Source organism: Oncorhynchus masou, chromosome 14 (assembly GCF_036934945.1).
Source record: "Oncorhynchus masou masou isolate Uvic2021 chromosome 14, UVic_Omas_1.1, whole genome shotgun sequence".
Lineage (NCBI taxonomy): Eukaryota > Metazoa > Chordata > Actinopteri > Salmoniformes > Salmonidae > Oncorhynchus > Oncorhynchus masou.
This window is the reverse complement of record NC_088225.1, coordinates 3,612,487-3,632,133: the sequence shown is the minus strand read 5'-3', so window position 1 is coordinate 3,632,133 and position 19,647 is coordinate 3,612,487. Positions and strand designations below refer to the sequence as shown.

At 41.6% G+C, this 19,647-nt stretch overlaps 2 protein-coding genes across 4 annotated transcripts in view; both read right to left on the bottom strand.

Moving 5' to 3' along the window:
* Window positions 1-7,498: 7,498 nt before the first annotated feature.
* Window positions 7,499-11,885, bottom strand: LOC135553676 (uncharacterized). The gene is made up of 9 exons (XM_064985631.1): window positions 11,850-11,885; window positions 11,521-11,617; window positions 11,256-11,379; window positions 10,943-11,100; window positions 10,594-10,736; window positions 10,104-10,281; window positions 9,516-9,655; window positions 8,678-8,840; window positions 7,499-8,390 (listed from the first exon to the last, which is right to left on the bottom strand). Exons 1-9 carry the CDS (start codon window positions 11,870-11,872, stop codon window positions 8,325-8,327), a joined length of 1,092 nt encoding a protein of 363 aa, XP_064841703.1. The 5' UTR covers window positions 11,873-11,885; the 3' UTR covers window positions 7,499-8,324.
* Window positions 11,886-13,595: 1,710 nt separating this feature from the next.
* The window catches only part of LOC135553967 (insulin-like growth factor 2 mRNA-binding protein 1), a 60,782-nt gene continuing 54,730 nt past the window's right edge, over window positions 13,596-19,647 (bottom strand). For all 3 annotated transcript variants that reach the window (XM_064985937.1, XM_064985938.1, XM_064985939.1), the window contains exon 15: window positions 13,596-19,492. In XM_064985937.1, the coding sequence (XP_064842009.1) occupies window positions 19,325-19,492 (168 nt within the window). In that variant the 3' untranslated portion in view covers window positions 13,596-19,324. The remainder of the gene's footprint in view (window positions 19,493-19,647) is intronic.

Below are 19,647 nucleotides of genomic sequence, written 5' to 3'. Positions count from 1 at the left end.
CTCAAGGACATTCAGAGACTTGTCCCAAAGCCACCCCTGCGTTGTCTTGGTTGAGGGCTTAGGGTCATTGTCCTGTTGGAAGGTGAACCTTCACCCCAATCTGAGGTCCTGAGCACTCTGGAGAATGTTTTCATCTGTACTTTGCTCCGTTCATCTTTCCCTCGATCCTGACTAGTCTCCTAGTCCCTGCCGCTGAAAAATATCCCCACAGCATGATGCTGCCACCACCATTATTCACCGTAGGGATGGTGCCATGTTTTCTCCAGACGTGACGCTTAGTATTCAGGCTAAAGAGTTCAATCTTGGTTTCATCAGACCAGAGAATCTTTTCTCATGGTCTGAGTCCTTTAGGTGCCTTTTGGCAAACTCCAAGCAGGCTGTCTTTCACTGAGGAGTGGCTTACATCTGGCCACTATACCATAAAGGCCTGATTGGTGGAGTGCTGCAGAGATGCTTGTCCTTCTGGAAGGTTCTCCCATCTACCACAGGGGAACTTTGAAGCTCTGTCAGAGTGACCATCGGGTTCTTGGTCACCTCCCTGACCAAGGCCCTTCTCCCCGATTGCTCAGTTTGGCCAGGCGGCCAGCTCTAGGAAGAGTCTGTTGTTCCAAATTTCTTCCATTTAAGAATGATGGAGGCCAATGTGTTTTTGGGGACATACTATGATGGAGAAACATTTTGGTACCCTTCCACCGATCTATGCCTCGACACAATCCTGTCTCAGAGCTCTACGGACAATTCCTTCGACCTCATGGCTTGGTTTTTGCTCTGACATATACTGTCAACTGTGGGACTTTATATAGACAGGTGTGTGACTTTCCAAATCATGTCAAATCAACTGAATTTACCACAGGTGTACTCCAATCAAGTTGGAGAAACATCAATGATGATCAATGGAAACAGGATGTACAGTTGAAGTCGGAAGTTTACATACACTGAGGTTGGAGTCATTAGAACTTGTTTTTCAACCATTCCACAAATTTCTTGTTAACAAACTAGAGTTTTGGCAAGTTAGTTAGGATATCTACTTTGTGGATGACACAAGTAATTTTTCCACCGTTTGTTTACAAACAGATTATTTCACATATAATACACTGTATCACAATTCCAGTGGGTCAGAAGTTTACATACTCTAAGTTGCTGCAGGAGGGACTGGTGCACTTCACAAAATAGAAAAATTTTGTGGATATATTGGAGCAACATCCCAAGACATCAGTCAGGAAGTTAAAGCTTGGTCGCAACTGGGTCTTCCAAATGGACAATGATCCCAAGCATACTTCCAAAGATGTGGCAAAATGGCTTAAGGACAAAAAAGTCAAGGTATTGGAGTGGCCATCACAAAGCCCTGAAAGCAATCCTATAGAAAATGTGTCTCTAGAACTAAAAAGGTGTTTGCGAGCAAGGTCTACAAACCTGACTCAGTTACACCAGCTCTGTAAGGAGAAATGGGCCAAAAATTCACCCAACTTATTGTGGGAAGCTTGTGGAAGGCTACCTGAAATGTTTGACCCAAGTTAAACAATTTAAAGGAAATGCTACCAAATACTAATTGAGTGCATGTAGACTTCTGACCCACTGGGAATGTGATGAAAGAAATAAAAGCTGAAATAAATCTCTCTATTATTCTGACATTTCACATTCTTAAAATAAAGTGGTGATGCTCACTGACCTAAGACAGGGAATTTTTACTCTGATTAAATGTCAGGAATTGTTAAAAACTGAGTTTAAGTGTATTTGGCTAAGGTGTATGTAAACTTCCGACTTCAACCTGAGTCTAATTTTGAGTCTCATAGCAAGTGGTCTGAATACCTGCGTAAATAAGGAGCACACTAGATATCTGTTTTTGCTTTGTCATTATTGGGTGTTGTGTGTGTAGATTGATGTTTTTGTTTATCCATTTTAGAATAAGGCTGTAACGTAACAAAATGTGGAAAAAGCCAAGGGGTCTGAATACTTTCCGAATGCACTATAACATAAACAACAAGCAATTGTCTGTGTAAACTGCCCTAGAGAAAGCTAAGGAGCTCCCAGTCATTAGAAACAGGGGACAAAAACAAAGTAAGACTGATGCTGTTTGATGAGACTACTGTATGACATTGAAGACAGAAAAACAAGATCCCTTTCACTTGCGTCCACAGTGGAGTGGAATCTGATCTATGAAGAGAATTATCAAACCACCCTACCCCTCAACCGTAAAGAGAGGAGAATGTAACCTAATAGCTGCAGAAGCTGCTGCCTCATGGATCAGAAGTGGGTCAAACGGTCCGCATAACCAACTTTTCACAGCTCCGACATTGGCACCGCCTGCTGCATCCCAGGGAGCAAATTGAAATGCAGCTGGTGAGGAGCAGTGTTGGAAAAAGTACCCAATTGTCATACTTGAGTAAAAGTGAAGATACCTTAATTGAAAATGACTCAAGTAAACGTATCAATAATTTCAAATTCCTTCTATTAAGCAAGCTAGACAGCACCCTTTTCTTGTTTTTTTTTTAATTTACAGATAGCCAGGGGCTATCTTCAACACAGACATCATTTACAAATTAAGCATTTGTGCTTAGTGAGTCCACCAGATCAAAGGCAGTAGGGATGACCAGGGATGTTCTCTTGATAAGTGTGTGAATTGAACCTTTTTCATGTCCTGCTAAAAGCATTCAAAATGTAAGTCCTTTTGGGAGTCAGGGAAAATGTATGGATTAAAAAGTACAATATTTGCATTAGGAATGTGGTGAAGTAAAAGCTGACAAAAAATATAAATAAAGTAAATATACCCCAAAAACAACTTAAGTATTTTTATACCACTGGTTAGGAGTGAAGCATGACGCAGGGAGGGTAACTGTGACAGTATGAAAAGTGAGAGGGAGAGCAGGCTCTCAAGTGCCAAGTAGCTCCGACAAAGGGCCTGTCTTTTCAAGAATAAGAGTGCAAGTTTTGTAAACAGCTTATATGTTAAGTTACAAAGGCAGGTGGAAAGAAATTGAACACATTGCTTGTGGAAGCCATTGAAGACCCATCTTTGATAGGCTATTTCTCTTCAGGCTTTTGACAGCCTTCAGGGTTGACTTTGTCAAGAGCCACAGGCTCAATCTGTCAACCCATAGATTATCTAACCAGCCTTCAGTTAGCAACATAATTCACAGAGGCCCGGCCACAGGATCTATGCAGTGCACATAGTTACTACACTCTAGTGGTGAAAATCTGAAAAATGATGACTAAAAGAACCTCAACTTTGATCAAGAAATAAAAGATGCACTCTCTACTCTAGAGTGCACAACTTTCACCTTTTCTTTAAGTCTAAATATTATAAAAAACAAATGAACAAAAGTTAACCGAAAATGTTTTATTTATTTACATGCGAGTGGTAATATTGTTACAACAATACATAGACAAGAAAACAGATATATCTAGAGCACAAAACAGAGCAACATTAGAAAGGGCCATGAGATATTTACTAGGGATGTGCAGCTCCCTAGTAAATTCGAGAGCCCATGTATCTAGATACGCATCTAGATACATAGACTCTGATATGATACAGGAACGATATGTTTTAGTCATACATTATTTGGTGTGATTAGCAGTGGTTCCCAAATGTTTTAAAGTCCCGTATCCCTTCAAATATTCAACCTCAAGCTGTGTACACCTTCTCGCACCAGGGTCAGCACATTCTCAATTTTGTTTTTTGCCACACACACACACTATAAGATACATTTATTAAACATAAGAACGAGTGCGTTTTTGTCACAACCCGGCTCGTGGGAAGTGACAAGGAGCTCTTAAGAACCAGAGCACAAATAATAATATAATAATCAATAATTTTGCTCTTTATTTAGACATCTGACATATAAAACTTAAATTGTTCATCGAAAATGGAGAATAACCCCCCACAGGTTAATGAGAAGGGTGTGCTTGAAAGGATGCACATAACTCTGCAATGTTGGGTGGTATTGGAGAGTCTCAGTCTAAAATCATTTTCCACACACAGTCTGTGCCTGTATTTAGTTGTCATGCTAGTGAGGGCCGAGAACCCACTCTCACATAGGTATGTGGTTGCAAAGGGCATCAGTGTCTTAATAGCGCGATTTGCTAAGGCAGGATCTCACATAGGTATGTGGTTGCAAAGGGCATCAGTGTCTTAATAGCGCGATTTGCTAAGGCAGGATACTCTGAGCACAGCCCAATCCAGAAATCTGGCAGTGGCTTCTGATTAAATAACATTTTCACAGAAATGTTTGTTGCAATTTCAATGAGGCTATCTTGTTCAGATATTGGTAAGTGGACTGGAGGCAGGGCATGAAAGGGATAATGAATCCAGTTGTTTGTGTCATCCATTTCGGGAAAGCACCTGCATAATGGCGCACCCAACTCACTCAGGTGCTTCGCTATATCACATTTGACATTGTTCGTGAGCTTAAGTTTGGGGTCCTGTGTGGCTCAGTCGGTAGAGCATGGCGCTTGCAACGCCAAGCGTCGTGGGTTCGATTCCCGCTGGGGCCACCCATATGTAAAAGTAGTGGCCCCAGCCGACTTGTAAGTCGCTTTGGACAAAAGCGTCTGCTAAATGGGATATATATATATATATATATTTTAAGACCTTTAAGTTAAAAACCATTGAGGTGCACAATAAATAAGAATAAAATAAGATAATAGGGTTGATCATGTTCCATATCAAAGGCATTGTTTGAGGACACATCAATGTTATGGCCTCCCGCAGCTGTAAGTCCCAATCACATTGTCCAGGTTGTCCACACTTCCTTTGTGGTTCTAGTCCAGGATGATGGCTGGCTTCCTGTCCCCACCATCACTGATCTCAGCTGTTTTGTGCAGTTGCTCAAAACTAGAGTGGTTGTGAAGGCAAACTTTGATGAGAAGGCCTCTCTCCCCCTTGTTGCGAGAAGTGCAGAGGGTAGCTCAGGCTTGTTCTTTTTAACTGTGCCAATCATGGTGATCTTCCTCTTCAAGAGCTGCTGGCTGAGTTCATAAGAGGTGAATAAATTGTCACACATGACATTGTACCCCTCAGTCCGTCTGTCACATCAAGCACAACCCTCATCCCCTGGTTCTCATTTGCACTAAAAAAATCATACAATGATGGAAAGACCTGTGTGTTGTCCTTGTTCATACAGACAGAGAATTGCGCCAACTTCTTAACCATAGCCTCAATTGTGTCCCGCACATTGAATAAAGTTGCGGATAGTCCCTGTAATCCTAGATTCAGATCATTCAGGCGAGAAAAAACATCACCCAGATAGGCCAGTCATGTGAGAAACGTCATCATCATGCAAGCGGTCAGACAAGTGAAAATTATAGCCAATAAAGAAAACTTTAAGCTTGTCTCTCAATTTCTTTTTTTTTTAAGTGTCAATACTTTGCCCCTTGATAACCAGCGCACTTCTTCTGTATGTTGTAAAAGCGTTACATGGTTGCTGCCCATGTCATTGCATAGTGCAGAAAACACGAGTTCAGGAGCCTTGCTTTAACAAAGTTAACCATTTTCACTGTAGTATCCAAAACGTATTTCAAGCTGTCAGGCATTCCTTTGGCTGCAAGAGCCTCTCAGTGGATGCTGCAGTGTAACCAAGTGTAGTCGGGAGCAACTGCTTGCACACACGTTACCATTCCACTATGTCTCCCTGTCATGGCTTTTGCGCCATCAGTACAGATACCAACACATCTTGACCACCAAAGTCCATTTGATGTCACAAAGCTGTCCAGCACTTAAAAGAAATCCTCATCTCCTGTGGCCTGGTTTCCAGTGGTTTGCAGAAGAGGATGTCTTCCTTAATTGACCCCCATAAATGTAATGGACATATACCAGGAGCTGTGCCAGGCTCGCCGTGTCTGTTGACTCATCCAGCTGTAACGCATAGAATTCACTGGCTTGCATGCGAAGAAATTGTTTCAAAACATCTCCTGCCATGTCACTGATGCATCGCGAAACAGTGTTTGATGAAGTCATTGTCTGTATAGTTTTTTGGGCCTTTTCCCCCAGCATTGTCCCAGCCATATCCACAGCAGCAGAAATAATTAAGTCCTCCACAATAGTATGGGGCTTGCCTGTCCTAGCCACTCGGTAGCTCACCAAATAAGACGCCAAATAAGCCCCTTCTTATTAATGGTATCTGCTGCTTTTATACATGTCTAACTACTCAAAAGTCATCTCAATTCTCGCTCAAAAACTCCCGTGGCTGATTTTACAAATTGGCATGTTTTGTTTCTAAATGTCAACAGTGAAGGTTTCATAGAGTAGTGAGATAGTACTTTTGCACACACAACACACTGTGGTTGAGGAAAGGCACTGCTCTAAATATAAGTGAACCCCAAATCAATGTAGTGCTCATCATATTTGCGCCTCTTCGATGGTCCAACGTCCCTGTCTGTTGTTCGGTGCTTTCCCGGGTAAGGGGGCAGTAGCTCTTCGGCTGCATCAAATTCACATCTGTCAGTGTCCATGCTAGCTGGGCTAACAACAAATTTAGAATTACTGATGGTAGCATTGGATGTACTCGTGGAAACAGAACAATTTGTGTCATCGACAGGTGCAGGTGTAGTACTGCTGGTAGTGGCAGTACTACCAGTAGAGCTGGTATGTGTCTATGTATGCGGGCCTTACTTCTTTAACCATTTATCAATATTTGAGCAAATGGAATGAGCAGCAGCTACGTTTGGCTACATACGGACAGTTAGTGGAATTCCCACGAGAGTGTAACGGTTAATGTGATTGGATGTTAATTATTTGACTGGGCTACCTGTATTTGACATTGTGTTGTTATTTCGCTGAATAGTAGACTGTTTAATTTTATTTTTGGCAGTGAAACAAGGCTACTCAGGTGAGAGAAAAACCTCAAATGGATTGTTTGAAAATGCAAAGAATTTTATATATATATATATATATATATATATATGTTTAATTAATTGTTGAAAATGTCAATCACATTTTTATTTGGCAAACCCCCAATGGCATTGTGCTTACTCCAGTTTAGGAATACCTGGATTAGGGAAATTAATTGATGGGATTCAGTTCTATACAGTATTTTTGTTGTTGTTGCATAAACATATCAAATTTTCCATTTTAAAGTCATATCTGATAATGATTGGAGCGCAGGAGCTGGGCCTCTGAGCTGACTTCTATAAACTGAGAGGCCCTCTGTTAGTGTCTGTGTGTCAATGGTATAGGCACATGAGCTGAGCCATAGGGCAGACATCTACCAACCCACTATCAGACTATTATCTGCAATCACCATTACCCACTCATTAACTTGTCATTTCGTCAGATAAAACATGTTGAGCAATAATTATCTTTACAAATTAGCATGGCATTTAATATAATGGCAATTATTGTATCATGCAGCATTGGATTTTATCCTACTCAAAAGCAAATGGTTTAGACCATTTAGAATTTTTCTGGAGCGCTTATGCTGCGCTCTGACCAATGAATGTGACCATGCGCATCCTTTATGAAAAGACTCTGTTCATGTATAAATGACCAAATACACTGATTGGGTAGTTTTTCTTTAAATAAACTATTTATTATGGGGACCCGAACAATCTAAATAAAATCAGAATGATTGAAAACCCCACTCAGCAGGTCGATGCGAGTTGTGTGCACCCCAGTAGACTACGCAACCCCAGTAAAAAAAACAATTCTACAGCACATTTGGTAACAATGACCCGGCAAATTGCATTGGTTGTCACTCAACTAATAAGACCCTACGATATGACACTGAGAAAGCCATTTTCAAAGCCTCTGAACGTTGAAGGTGCCGCGGTGATGTCCGAACAGCCCATTAAGAACATGGAGAGGCCTACTTCTAGTCAGCGCAAGCAGCTGTATCTACCTGACAGTCATATGCAGTTACACGCATAAAATTTCAATAGCCCACTGAACTGAAGGAGAGGACGCATCAACTCAGTCACACAACACACTGTGGTTGAGGAAAGTAGGGTAAAACTAACCTGTCTCACGACGGTCTAAACCCAGCTCACGTTCCCTATTCGTGGGTGAACAATCCAACGCTTGGTGAATTCTGCTTCACAATGATAGGAAGAGCCGACACCATAAGAGGTATTTTTGGAATAAAACAATGAGTGAAAAACTTTAGTGAACTGGCAATTGTAACATTTGAAATCGGTTTTCTGACCGATGCATGCTAAATTTGGATTGGTTTGGGGTCCTGCAGAACCATGCACTATCATCTTAAACATTTGAACCAGGATCAATGCACACTGAATTGTTAAATTCCTAATATTTACATATTAGAGGTAAGGGCGCCCCTTTGGTGACCATGGAGAGAAACAACCACTTCCTCGTTGTCAACTAGAGAAGATGGTCAGACGTACGGACTGGAGGAGAGGAACTCCAGCCACTCTGTCAGAGAGGGGGTCTTCTTGGGAGGCTGCAAATTCAAACATACATGTCTCACATTGTAACGGAACAGAATGTACAAATCAACATCACTTATATGGTTGTTTGTAGCTGTGGATTAGAAAATAAATAAAAAGAAGACCCCAGAGGGTAAATAATTTCAAGAACTAAATAATTAATGTTTAAGCGTAGATAATAACTTGAAGAACAAGGGCAGTGCTCCATCTTTGCATAAATAAAGTTTTTCCTAATACCATTTCAATGGGACTCAAATGCCTCAATATATCAATAAACAAGTACTGGCGATGAATGTTTTACCTGTAGGACAGCGTTGTCGACCAGTTTGCCATCCCTGCGTACAGAGATGAGTGTAGCTGTGCCTCTGGAAGGGTAGCCCTCCTCCACCTCCAGGTTGCACACCCTAGAGGCAGTCTTCAGGAACACTAGCAGTCTCTGGCCTGGACGCCAGTCTATAGCAAACCTACACACAGGGGAAATTGTCACCATGTGAAAAACAGGTGTTTAAGAACGCAAGCAGATTGGACGTTAGAAAACTTCATGTGTCATTGTGCTTGAAATATGAAAAAAGTCCACAGATATGAATAACCTCTCACACAGTGTAATTCTTGCTTAGAAGTGTTGGAGTATAAGCAACGTTATGAACATAAACAGTGTTCTCGTGTGATTGAGAATGCATGGGAAAGGTACTCAATATTTGTTGACAACTTCTACTCACCTTCAGTAGAACTGAGTAGTTCAGAAGTAATATTGTGAAGATATACTATCGGGGGTCATTAAAAACATTGTCTTTGATGGGTTCTCAGCTTAGCTAGTTATGGTTTTTGAGTGCTACTCCGCATGTTTTCGTTTGTAGAAATCTCTGTTGATCTGATCGACTGTATACAACTGTTTTACATAGATTTTTGTAAGTGTGTGTGTCTTAATGATCCCTCTCCAAAAGAGAGGCAGTGAGATATAGTCAGACGACTGCTTTCAATGCTTTAGATCACATGGTAAGGCAATTCAAACAGTTACTGGATTCAGTCTCAGAAAGAAACATCATTCTACTTCATCATTGAAGATCAAGGGTCTCACTTCTATCATCGCTGACTGATCTTTGTAGGCACTGTGTGTGTGTGTGTGTATATATATATACCTGGAGTGTAGGGCCTGGATCTCAGCCAGCATCTCTCCCTGGCTGATGTAGCACTGCAAGACCTCCAGCAGGGCAGCACTGAGGTGAGAAAGGCGACTCTTCATGGACTCCACTAACAGCCCTGTAGTACCCTGATACACCTTGAGAGAGGGACGGGGGACAAATTGGGGGTTGTGACTAATGGCGTCAAAATGTTGTTCTTTTCTCAATAGGTGCCAAAAACTGAGAAATATTGTATCGATATCTTACTTGGCTAAATCTAACAATGATTCCTATCTAGGAGACAGGGCCAGGTAAGCAGCTCAGAGGGAGCTAAAGAGAAGAGTTGTAGGAACTAGGATGGAACCGGACAAGGAGCTACGGAAAAGAGCTGTAGGGACCGGAAACCAAACCAGGAGTATATTCATTAGTCACTCACTGTAGCAAAGCGTTTTACAACGAAAACCGATTACACGAAGCGGAAAACTTTTTGCAACTAAAACGAGAGTTTTTATTGGAAAAATTCAGGAAGGTCCTTCCACATTTTGTTTGCTAGCGTTTGGTTCATAGTGAATAACACCCAGGTCAGAAGTCAGCTGTGTTGTTTACCTGGAGGTAGAAGTGGTCATCAGGGCTCCAAGTGACAGTCAGTCTGAGAGGCTCCAGCTGGCCAGAGGAGGAGGATCCACAGGAGCAGGGCCTCAGTTCCACACACAGCTCCGAGGACCCCACTGACAACAGCCTACACTGCATCACTCCTTGTGTCTCCTCCACATAGCCCTGCAGGCTGGGGAAGGGAGACAACAGGGGACAGAGGTGAGTATGGACTAGAGCAGGGCAGTCAGGTGCCCATCCTAATTTGGAATTACCAAGGGTCTAGGTTAGGGGTTCTGGGTTGATTTTAGACTGGGCAAATTTTCACCTCTCTCATGTTCATTATGAAATGGTAAATTGAATGAAAGTTCTAATACATGAGTCAACAACATGGAAGTGTGGTAGCTCAAGACTAAAGTCAGGGGAAATTAGTGGTGGTAGAGTAAAAATAGGACATGTCTCTGCAAGGATGTATGATTGGTGGATAGAGCTGCTTGTTACTCACGCATCTCTCAGGTGCTGCCAGTCAGCCGAGCGGGCCAGTGTGGCGCCGGTCTCCACCCTCAGCTGGGCCAGCTGCACCTCACATACACGCAAGGCATTGTGGGCCGTCTTGAGGGACTCCCCCATCTGCAGGCTGAGATCTTTCTATGGGAGAGATGTGGAAAGACATTACACATCCAAAACATGGCACAGGACTAATACAAAGTAACCATACGAAAGACCACATCCATCAAATGCCTGCAAATTGTGAGGACTGTTGCTCTCTTTTTCAAAAATGTGGAAAGTCACTGTACAGACTAAAGTGTATGTGTGTGTCCGTGAGTGTGCATCATGAGGGCGTGTGTGTATACCTTCTTCTCTAGTGCTATGACCAGGTTTGTCAGTCTGTCCCGTTTGTGGTGCAGTTTGTCCATCCTGTCCTGTAAGGTGCTAATAAGTGTCTCCACCTCCTGGACTCCCTCTTTATATTCACTCTTCAGGACCTTCCAGCGTCTGTGAGCATCGTTGCCTGAACACAGCAGACCAGTCATTTACAAAAGTACTACACTGGGGTAGACCTGACCCCTCCGAATATTATTACATGGTACTCGGAGGCCATGGAAGTAAGGATATCTTGAGTAACATGATAGCTGATTATGTGTTGGGATTGTCTCTGTGTGTTACCGGGGTTTGGGGGGCAGGGTTCATTAAACAGCTGGTCAGTTGTCTCCAGTCTCTCCAGAAGCTGCATCATGTCATCCAGCACAAACAACTGTCTGCACAAAATCTTCTGTTTGCTACGACTTTCCTGAACAACAACACAGATAGTACTTATAAAACGTAATTAATGCAATGCATATGTTTTCTTTGACCATCTCCAACATGTTGACGAGTTGTTTGGCCAAGCATTTCAAAGTGTCTAAAGTGGGTGAGGTGTTAACCTACTCACGGTTAGGTAGGGCACCATCAACTCCGCTCCCCCACCCTCCTGATGCTCTGCCACATCGTACAATTCCAAATGTAGATGGTCGCATCTTTCAAGTAACCTGAAAACGATGGTTCAGAGTCAAACTCCGAATTGCTATCTAACTAGCAGCTAGCTAGCTTGCTTGTCTAACCACTCACATCATCTTGACAGTTATTTTTAGGGATTTATAATTAACTAACATTAGGCTATTATATGAAGCCTAATTTAACGAAAGGCACGATATTATGGCATAAGGTTGAAATACATTGCATAAGAGTATTCCATTTGATATTAATGCTTAGGCAACTTACGCTTGAACAGCCTCAGTAGCCATTTTGGTTTTCAAAATTGAGCGGCCGCCGTGCAACGTGGAATGTGATTGGATAGATTATTGTCCAATTAGATTGAAAGTAGTCCGTGAGTGAAGGAAAAGGGAGCGGCTTCTCTCATAGCCATAAAAGGCAACATGTATAAGGAAGTCTATGTGAAAGTCAAGAAATGGTCTGATTTTTCATTTTCCAAATGTATTTATTACGAGCACAGGCTCCTGACTACCGAACTCAACAGTACTTTAGACATAAATACACACCACTGTGTTGGTCTTAAACAGGTATGATTAGTGACATTTCAATCAGGAAACTACCAAGCTAGAACATTTGGTTCCTTGGAAGCTGTGGGAATGTAAGTTTTCGGTTTCACATTGGTTCTGGGAACAAAGTCATACATTTCCTGACCGGTAAAATTGAAAGGTTTTAAACGTTGTGAGAACGTTCATTTTTAGGTTGCAGGTGGGTTCTGACAATGTTTTACATGGTTCCCTGAAAGTTTTCCTGGGAGGTTTTCTTAACGCTCTGAGAGTTGAAGCTATAGGTTATTTGGAGGTTTTAGAATAATTTCCTTAACTTTCAATAACACTGCTAGCTTAGTTTGGGTTAACTGTTTTGAACTCCAAGCACAGATAGGACACATGGAAATTATTTTGCTTAGGCATTAATCATGCAAAAATGTTCATTTTCAGTGATGCTCAAACCTATGATCTTCTGTTCTCTATCCATGGAATTAGTCCACAGCGCCACCAGGATGGAGCGAGCATGCTATGTGTATTCTAACATACCCCATTACAATGGAAACAAGCATTCATTAAGATCAGGTGTCACCAATTAGTGTGCTCAGCCAACACACGTAAACACACTTAATAAGACCGAGGATAGAGAGAGTTTTGTTGGAGCTGAGAATGGAATGTATATCTTTTTAAATAAAATTTTTAGAACTTCTTTTGAATGTTACTAATCTTTTCTTGTGTTTTTTATGGAAAGTGTTCTTAATGTTCTGAGAACATTAATTTCAAATAGAACCATGAGGAGAAAAGTTGAAATTCCCACTTAAGAAACCTATGGTTCTCAGAACGTTATGTGCTAGCTGGGTATCTTGTGCCCAGAAAGTTGTTGGAAGGCTGTATGCAAAATAACCATAGAACAAACATGCTCTCACCAAGCTCTAGGAAACGTATGGTTCTCAAAACGTTATGTGCTACCTGGGGATTTTTTAATAAGAGGGGGGCCAATAAGAGGGGGCACTGCTAAATTCATAAACTGTAAAACTAATTTAAAAAAAATATAGGATCTTGATCTAGCCAAGTGTGTACCCATGATACAATTATTCAGTGTCATTTCCTCAGAAAGTAAAGAATTTTGGTAAACTCCTGCTGAGTGTCTCCAGATATAGGCTTAAGTATATTTGTTAATACCAGTGTTTGAGGTTGCTTCTAAGAAATTTCAAGAAATTTCAATACCTAAAGTGCATCCTCTTTGCAAATATTTGCAGAAAATGCAGATATAGTCATGGAGTTCCTAGACTCATAATCAATATCTTTGATTGGAATTTCAAACTCTAGATCGAGGTATCTGATGTGACATGATACAGTGTTCCACTCATGGAAATATAATACATTATTCTAGTTCTGTGGATAAATTGTAGTTTTTCTGTAAAGACCACAGTGGGTGAAGAAGGCACTGTATAGAGTTAAAAGACAACACAGAAAACAAGACAGAAGCGGGTTCCGGTTTTCTCGTCTTTTAATAACACATATCTATGCTCTCTTTTGTTTACAAGGAGTTTAAAACAAGTCTTGATGAGAACTAAATAAACCAGGCAGGCAGAAGTTGAAAGGTCAAGGCCCCAGAGGTGGAGGAGGGCTGGCAGCAGAGCAGAGCCCGATAGATGGGCCTCTCGCTCTACATGTCCTCCTCCTCCAGCTCCTCCGGAGACTGACCAGCTAAACAGGTCCTTTCTTTTCAAATGAATCATTGAAAATTAAAATAAACAATTCAATCGTTTAGACATCATGCTGCTCTGAAAAGGATTCACTGAGTGTTATTGTGTTGCAGTTTACAGAGAGAGAATCCTAATGCATCCAAACACAAGAAATACAATCCTATGTCATTTGAAAAAGCAATCAGAAAATAAATCAAACAAAAAAAAGATGAAGAATTTTGAGGCTAAAAACATGTCTAATGAAGAACAAAAATGCAACTGGATAATTAAATCTTGTTTATCTTGTTTTTTGGAGAGAAAAAATACTTAAGTTTATCTCTCCCCTTGAATTTTTCCATTTCATAATCTTTTCAAAACAACTTCTAACAGAGAAAACAAAATCATCTTTGGAAGAATTTAAAGTTATTTTTCTTTAATAGACTGAACTGCAGTATATGGAGATGCTGCCACCTAGTTATTTATTCATTTACTTACTTTTTATTTCAGCATTTTCAAATGTTAACCTTTTGGTTCCTTTTTTAATTTGACCTTTTACCAATTTTTTTCTGAAGAGGTAGATCAATTCTTTTTTACAGGGTTACAGGTATCGTGCCCCTTGATTCTGGAAGTGAAGACAAAGGGAGAGATGGTGGAAGAGGGGCAGAGCTAGAGGAGGAGGGTGGGACACTGGGTCTCAGGGCCCCAAGGTGAGGGCCCATGGGGGAGCTCGTTATCCGAAGGGAACACGGAGAAATGTGGAACAGGCACAGAGTGTGGTGTATCTACTGAGGGACAGTGCCCTCAGGTTCTCATTCAAGAGAGGCCGAATAACCCTGCTCCACCAGAAGAGCCACAAAGGGTTTAGTTTCCCATGTATTCACTTTGTTCCAATCCTCAGTGCCCCCTTATCACTCAAACCAATATGTCCCAGGCCTTATGGGGATGCCCACAATAAACCCAGTCACTCCCCACACATAGTCCTCTCCCTCCCTGCTCCTGCACCCCACTTCACCCTCTGTATTTATTTTTTATTTTTACAGGCCCAACAATAAGCCAGAGAGGTAAAATGAAAATAAAAAAGTGAATGAAAGAAAATACTGTAACATGCACTGTTTGCTCTTGTCTGGTTGATAAAAAAAACAATCTTATGGCTAAGTCTTGAGGTAGCGTTCCCAGTTATGTGTGAGGTTTGTTTCATCTTTGTAGCACCCATCTATGATGTTTCGTTTAAGTGAAGACCAGAGTCTACCAATGAGGAAAAAACCATTGCGGTGTGCATCTTTGTTTCAATAATCATAGCCATCATTGAATCTGTCATCAATATGCGAAAGCTACAAGCTTTGATGGGAAGTTTCAAAAGAGTTTTGTCATATTGTTGTGGGTTTGTTTTGTAAGTGGATAATCAATAGTCCACATGCCAAATGTTGACCATGAATATAGCTTGTCAACATATCACTCAAATTGCATAAAAATGGACTTCAGTTCAGACATGAGAGGAATTTTGTTTGTGGACACAATCGTGAGCCATTCGCTTTGCCACAGACAACGAGCATGGATTTCATGTTATAGTGCTTCAAAGTGTGAGGGCTGAAGAGTAAGCCACTCAGTGAACAGACCAGGTGTCATCCATTACAGATAAAACCAAATTCTTATTCTTTCTCTTTTTGAGTACAAAAACTTGTGTTTGGCACAGTTATTACTTACATCATGTAATGCGTTACATGTTAGTATTTTGTATTTATTTAGTAGCTGTTTAAGAGTCCTGTGCATTAAAAAACATGATCAGAAAAAAATGTAATCAACAATTTTTCCAAACTAAAGCAACGGAAACAAATTGAAGAAAGTATATGTAATACATCTAGAAACGTCTGAACAAAAGTGAGAAAACGAACACAATCGAGGCCAGCGTAAGAGAGAGTGGAGGACTCTGTAGTTCCCCTCAACTCCCCAAAATTAAATGATTTTAAAAAAGGTCCTCCTAGTCCTGTGAAGTACAGAAAAGTACAAATAAAATCATGGTAGTAAGAGTGTGAGTAGAAGGATCTTAAAGCAGGGTGGTGAAACAGTGAAAGAAGACAAGAAGGGAGGTGGTTAAGTGTGTGATGTTAAGTCTACTTTGACTGGACTATGGTATACAGTTGCATTTCCAGTGACCAAACATAAATAGGCAATTCCTGTATGTCAAACAAGGGTACGCTATTTGTCTGTCAGTCTCTGACATGGTAGATAAGTCCCTCCCCCGCTTTTCACAAAATATTGGCCCATCTCCTGTTACTCGTCTACGCCTCCGTTACTAAATTGCATCAAGTTTTAAAAAGCCCTGGAGGTTCTCTGTCATTTCAATATTTAGTTGTTTACATTATTCAATTAGTGTAACAGTATTTAACCAGATGTCATGTCCAAATAAAGCTTGCTGAATACAAAAAAAAGATACAAAAAAAAAATGGCTGCAGTCTGAATAATCCAAAATAGTGTGTCTTGTTGTTTGTGAACAGAGCTCTATGGGTCGGAAAGAGACTGAAACTTCTGAGGAGCATTTGTACCCCACATGATGATGGAGTCATATGCTCGTTGCCAAGGAGACCTCTAAACATGTCAAGTCAGCTCTTGCCATGGCAAAACAAGAAGTTGCCCGTCTCTTGAAAAACAAAAATGGAAGCATAAACAGTAGAATAGACTTTCACCTGTCAATGGTAAGAAAGTATGTTTCAAAGCCGCTGGCCAGTCTACTGGATGTGTTAAATGAGTAGCTCAGGCTGTGGAAATTATGCTATCTGGCAGTGTCAATCAGTGACCTGGAAGTTTTTACTCTTCGGCTTTTCCATCATTCCTTCATCATTTTCCCTCCATAGTTATTTCAAAAAATACAAAAGTCTGGTGATCGGTTTCCTTTTACATCTTATGGACAGGTTGAATCTATTTATTTTATGCATTTTTTTCAACTTCCTTGTTTTTTGCTCCCATTTTTAAAAGGTTTTTGAACACCCCTCTGTCTGTTGAAAGACCAACCGAGTCCATAGGTTCTCTTTCTACTTTTTTCTGCTTTTTTTTTTTTACACCCCACCACTTCCCCCACAAAAAAATGTAACACTTAAAACCAATTAAAAAAAAAAAACACTAACACACCCAAACCCACACACGATCACACTCAAAGATCAAGATCATGAGAAATGGGGAGGGCTGAGGCTTATTGGTCAGTGCACAGAGCTAATAAATATTCACATTCAGTGTTTTCAGAGTAAGGGGACAGATCGAACGCCCTTCAGTCTTACATCAACATTTCTCTGGCACAGCACAAAAGATGGAGTGCAACATGTAAGTAAACATTCTGCGCATTAAGATGATGTCATCATGAAACAGACAAGAGGGCCTCGGATACACAGTGGTCAAAGTCATATCATGGGAATTCTGCCTCAAAAACCTGTCCTGTCATGCTGTCAGTATTCTAGTTCAGCAGTAAAACAAATGATAGCTTGTATGACAAACATATATAATCATAAATAACCTTTTGACCATGTCAAAAACATAATTACCGGGACCTGATCATAACCCACACCCATGGTGTGGTATGGACCAAAATGTGCCCAGAGACCCTCTTGACTAACAGCGCCATTCCCCATTGGCCAATACTCTGATTTTAAAGACTGAATGCTCCAATCATACTTCAGAAGAGCCAGAGGCTGCCCCCAAAGCAGGCATGACAACACATGACATGGTCCTCTATCACCTGGCCATTGTTGGCTGATTTCACTTTTTCTTCTGGGGCATCACCTCTGGGTCATTCTGATTTTCAAAATAAAAGTCACACAAAAAAAACAGAAAAAAATAACCAAAGCAACAAGACAAAACCTAAAAAAAAGTTTTTTTCTTTCCTTAAAAAAATAAAAAATATTCAGGACTATCAGCTTTATATAAAACACCAGCAAGCAAAAAAAAAAGAAGTTAGGAATACTGAGGTAACAATACCCTGAGGTAGGTTTTTATTTTTATTTCATTTTATCTAATCTTTTCTAGTAACGGTGAGAGCGCCCCATGCTTCTACCCCTCCTTCATTAGGTGGGGTCTGGAAGCGTCACCAGCAGGCCTTCAGCGGAGGGGAGAGAGAGCGAAAAGAAGCCATTCCCCACTAACTGTTATTACCTTTCCATCTAGAGGAAAGGACTGTGGTTCAACTCACCTGACCCATGCAGTCGTGGTCCTCAAAGGCCGCTGTGTGTACTGTTTTTGATTCCATCTGGTCTCCTAACTAGTTTGTGACCACAGTAAGTATGGGTTCAGTCCTGCTTGGTATCAAATTAACCAATGGATTTAGTTTTTGATGTTTTTTGTAGATCCAATAAAACAAAATCCAGAACACACAGGAGATTCCAAAGAACCGGTTTCGGTCTAAATTGGGTCTGAGCATGAAAAAGGCAATGAGCAAAATCAAATAAGACCTCTTCTCTGTCATTGCAGGACTGCTACATATCTGGCTCAACTGTCCACAGTATTTCTCCTTGCCCTCAATTCATTCTCCCGAGGGACCGGGTTAACTCACATATCATATATATATAATATATATAAAATATGCCGTTTAGGCGTGGGCCGCTCGCCAGCGAGCATGGCTAGCTAGTTAACGGTCGTTCTCGTCCGCGTCTCGGAGCTAAGCCTCTGCAATAGAACTGCAGGACTAGCCGCGGCCTCCACGCACTTACTGATCTCTCACTGCTCTGACCACCAGACGCCTATCGGGACCTTAGGAACAAACAGTGCCTCGGAAACGAGGCAGACCTGAGCCTCGAGGCGACCCCAAAAGGCAAGGTGATCGAGGGCAGCATTTCATTACATTTCATGAAGATTCTATTTACAACCTCATATTTTATTTTTTTTCCTTCGTAGTTTTCTACGAAGGAGTCAAAGAGCAGTGTTAACAACTGCGGCCCCTCTGCTGAACTATCATTGGCTGACGAAGGGTCACCTAATCCATGACCCCGCCCTCACTGCAATGGCTTCCCCGCCCCCTCTCCCGGTTCCCGATCACATCATTCTATTAATAATACCTCTGAATAAACATTTCTATACATATATCTTGATCTTTAAAAAAAAAAACACCCTTAAAATATAGGACTGGCTGGAGATGGTTAAGAGCTCAGTGTGGGTTTAGTATCAAGTAGGCTGGCACATCCAAGTGTGATCAGGGAGAGTAGTCGCTCTCCATATGAGGAGAACCAAATGCCCCCCATTGGTGTGAGAGAGACCCTCTCTGAAACACAAAAGGAGGCCTCTACATGCCACATCCTCCAAACAACTCACCATTCCTAGTCAGTCGCTCTGGCCTGGCATCTGGTCTCTGTTTTCTCTAAGTTTACTTTTCCCCTCTTTTTTCCCCTCTCTAAACTTTGTCATCTCTCAGGCGTTTCCTCTCTCCGACTCAGTTTGACTCGCATCTCTCCCTGTCTATCGCTGGGTCCGTGTGTCGCTCTCTTTTATCCGTCTGTTCATCTATCCCCGTCCGTTTTTCTGTCTGTCCGTCCGGTAAGGTCCCTCTGCCCCGTCACTTTCTCTGAGGCCGGGGCTCTTGTGCCAGTCCCTGGGAGGGCCCCATCTCAGACAAGACCGGGCCGGGGTGTGGCCCCTGGCGCTCCCCCTGGCGCTCCCCCATGCCTCCCTTCTGCTGCTGCCTGACCTGTGTAAGAATGTCCCTGATCTTCCTTTGGGCCAACTGCAAGAGAGACAACAACATATGAGCAAGTGAGGAGACGGAAGTGTACTGGAGAAACTGTTGATGGAAATGATGAGGAGAGGTTGGGGCCTCTTCAAATCTCGGTAGGTTCTATATCTATAGGCAGCTTATGAAAGAGAGTGAGGACTAGGAGA

Coding starts and splice junctions, on each gene's coding strand:
- LOC135553676 (XM_064985631.1), bottom strand. CDS start 11,872: ATGGCTACTGAGGCTGTTCAAGC. Junction 10,737..10,942: donor TCATAGCACTAGAGAAGAAG/GTATACACACAC, acceptor TCTCTCCCATAG/AAAGATCTCAGCCTGCAGAT. Junction 8,391..8,677: donor TCGACAACGCTGTCCTACAG/GTAAAACATTCA, acceptor TTGAATTTGCAG/CCTCCCAAGAAGACCCCCTC.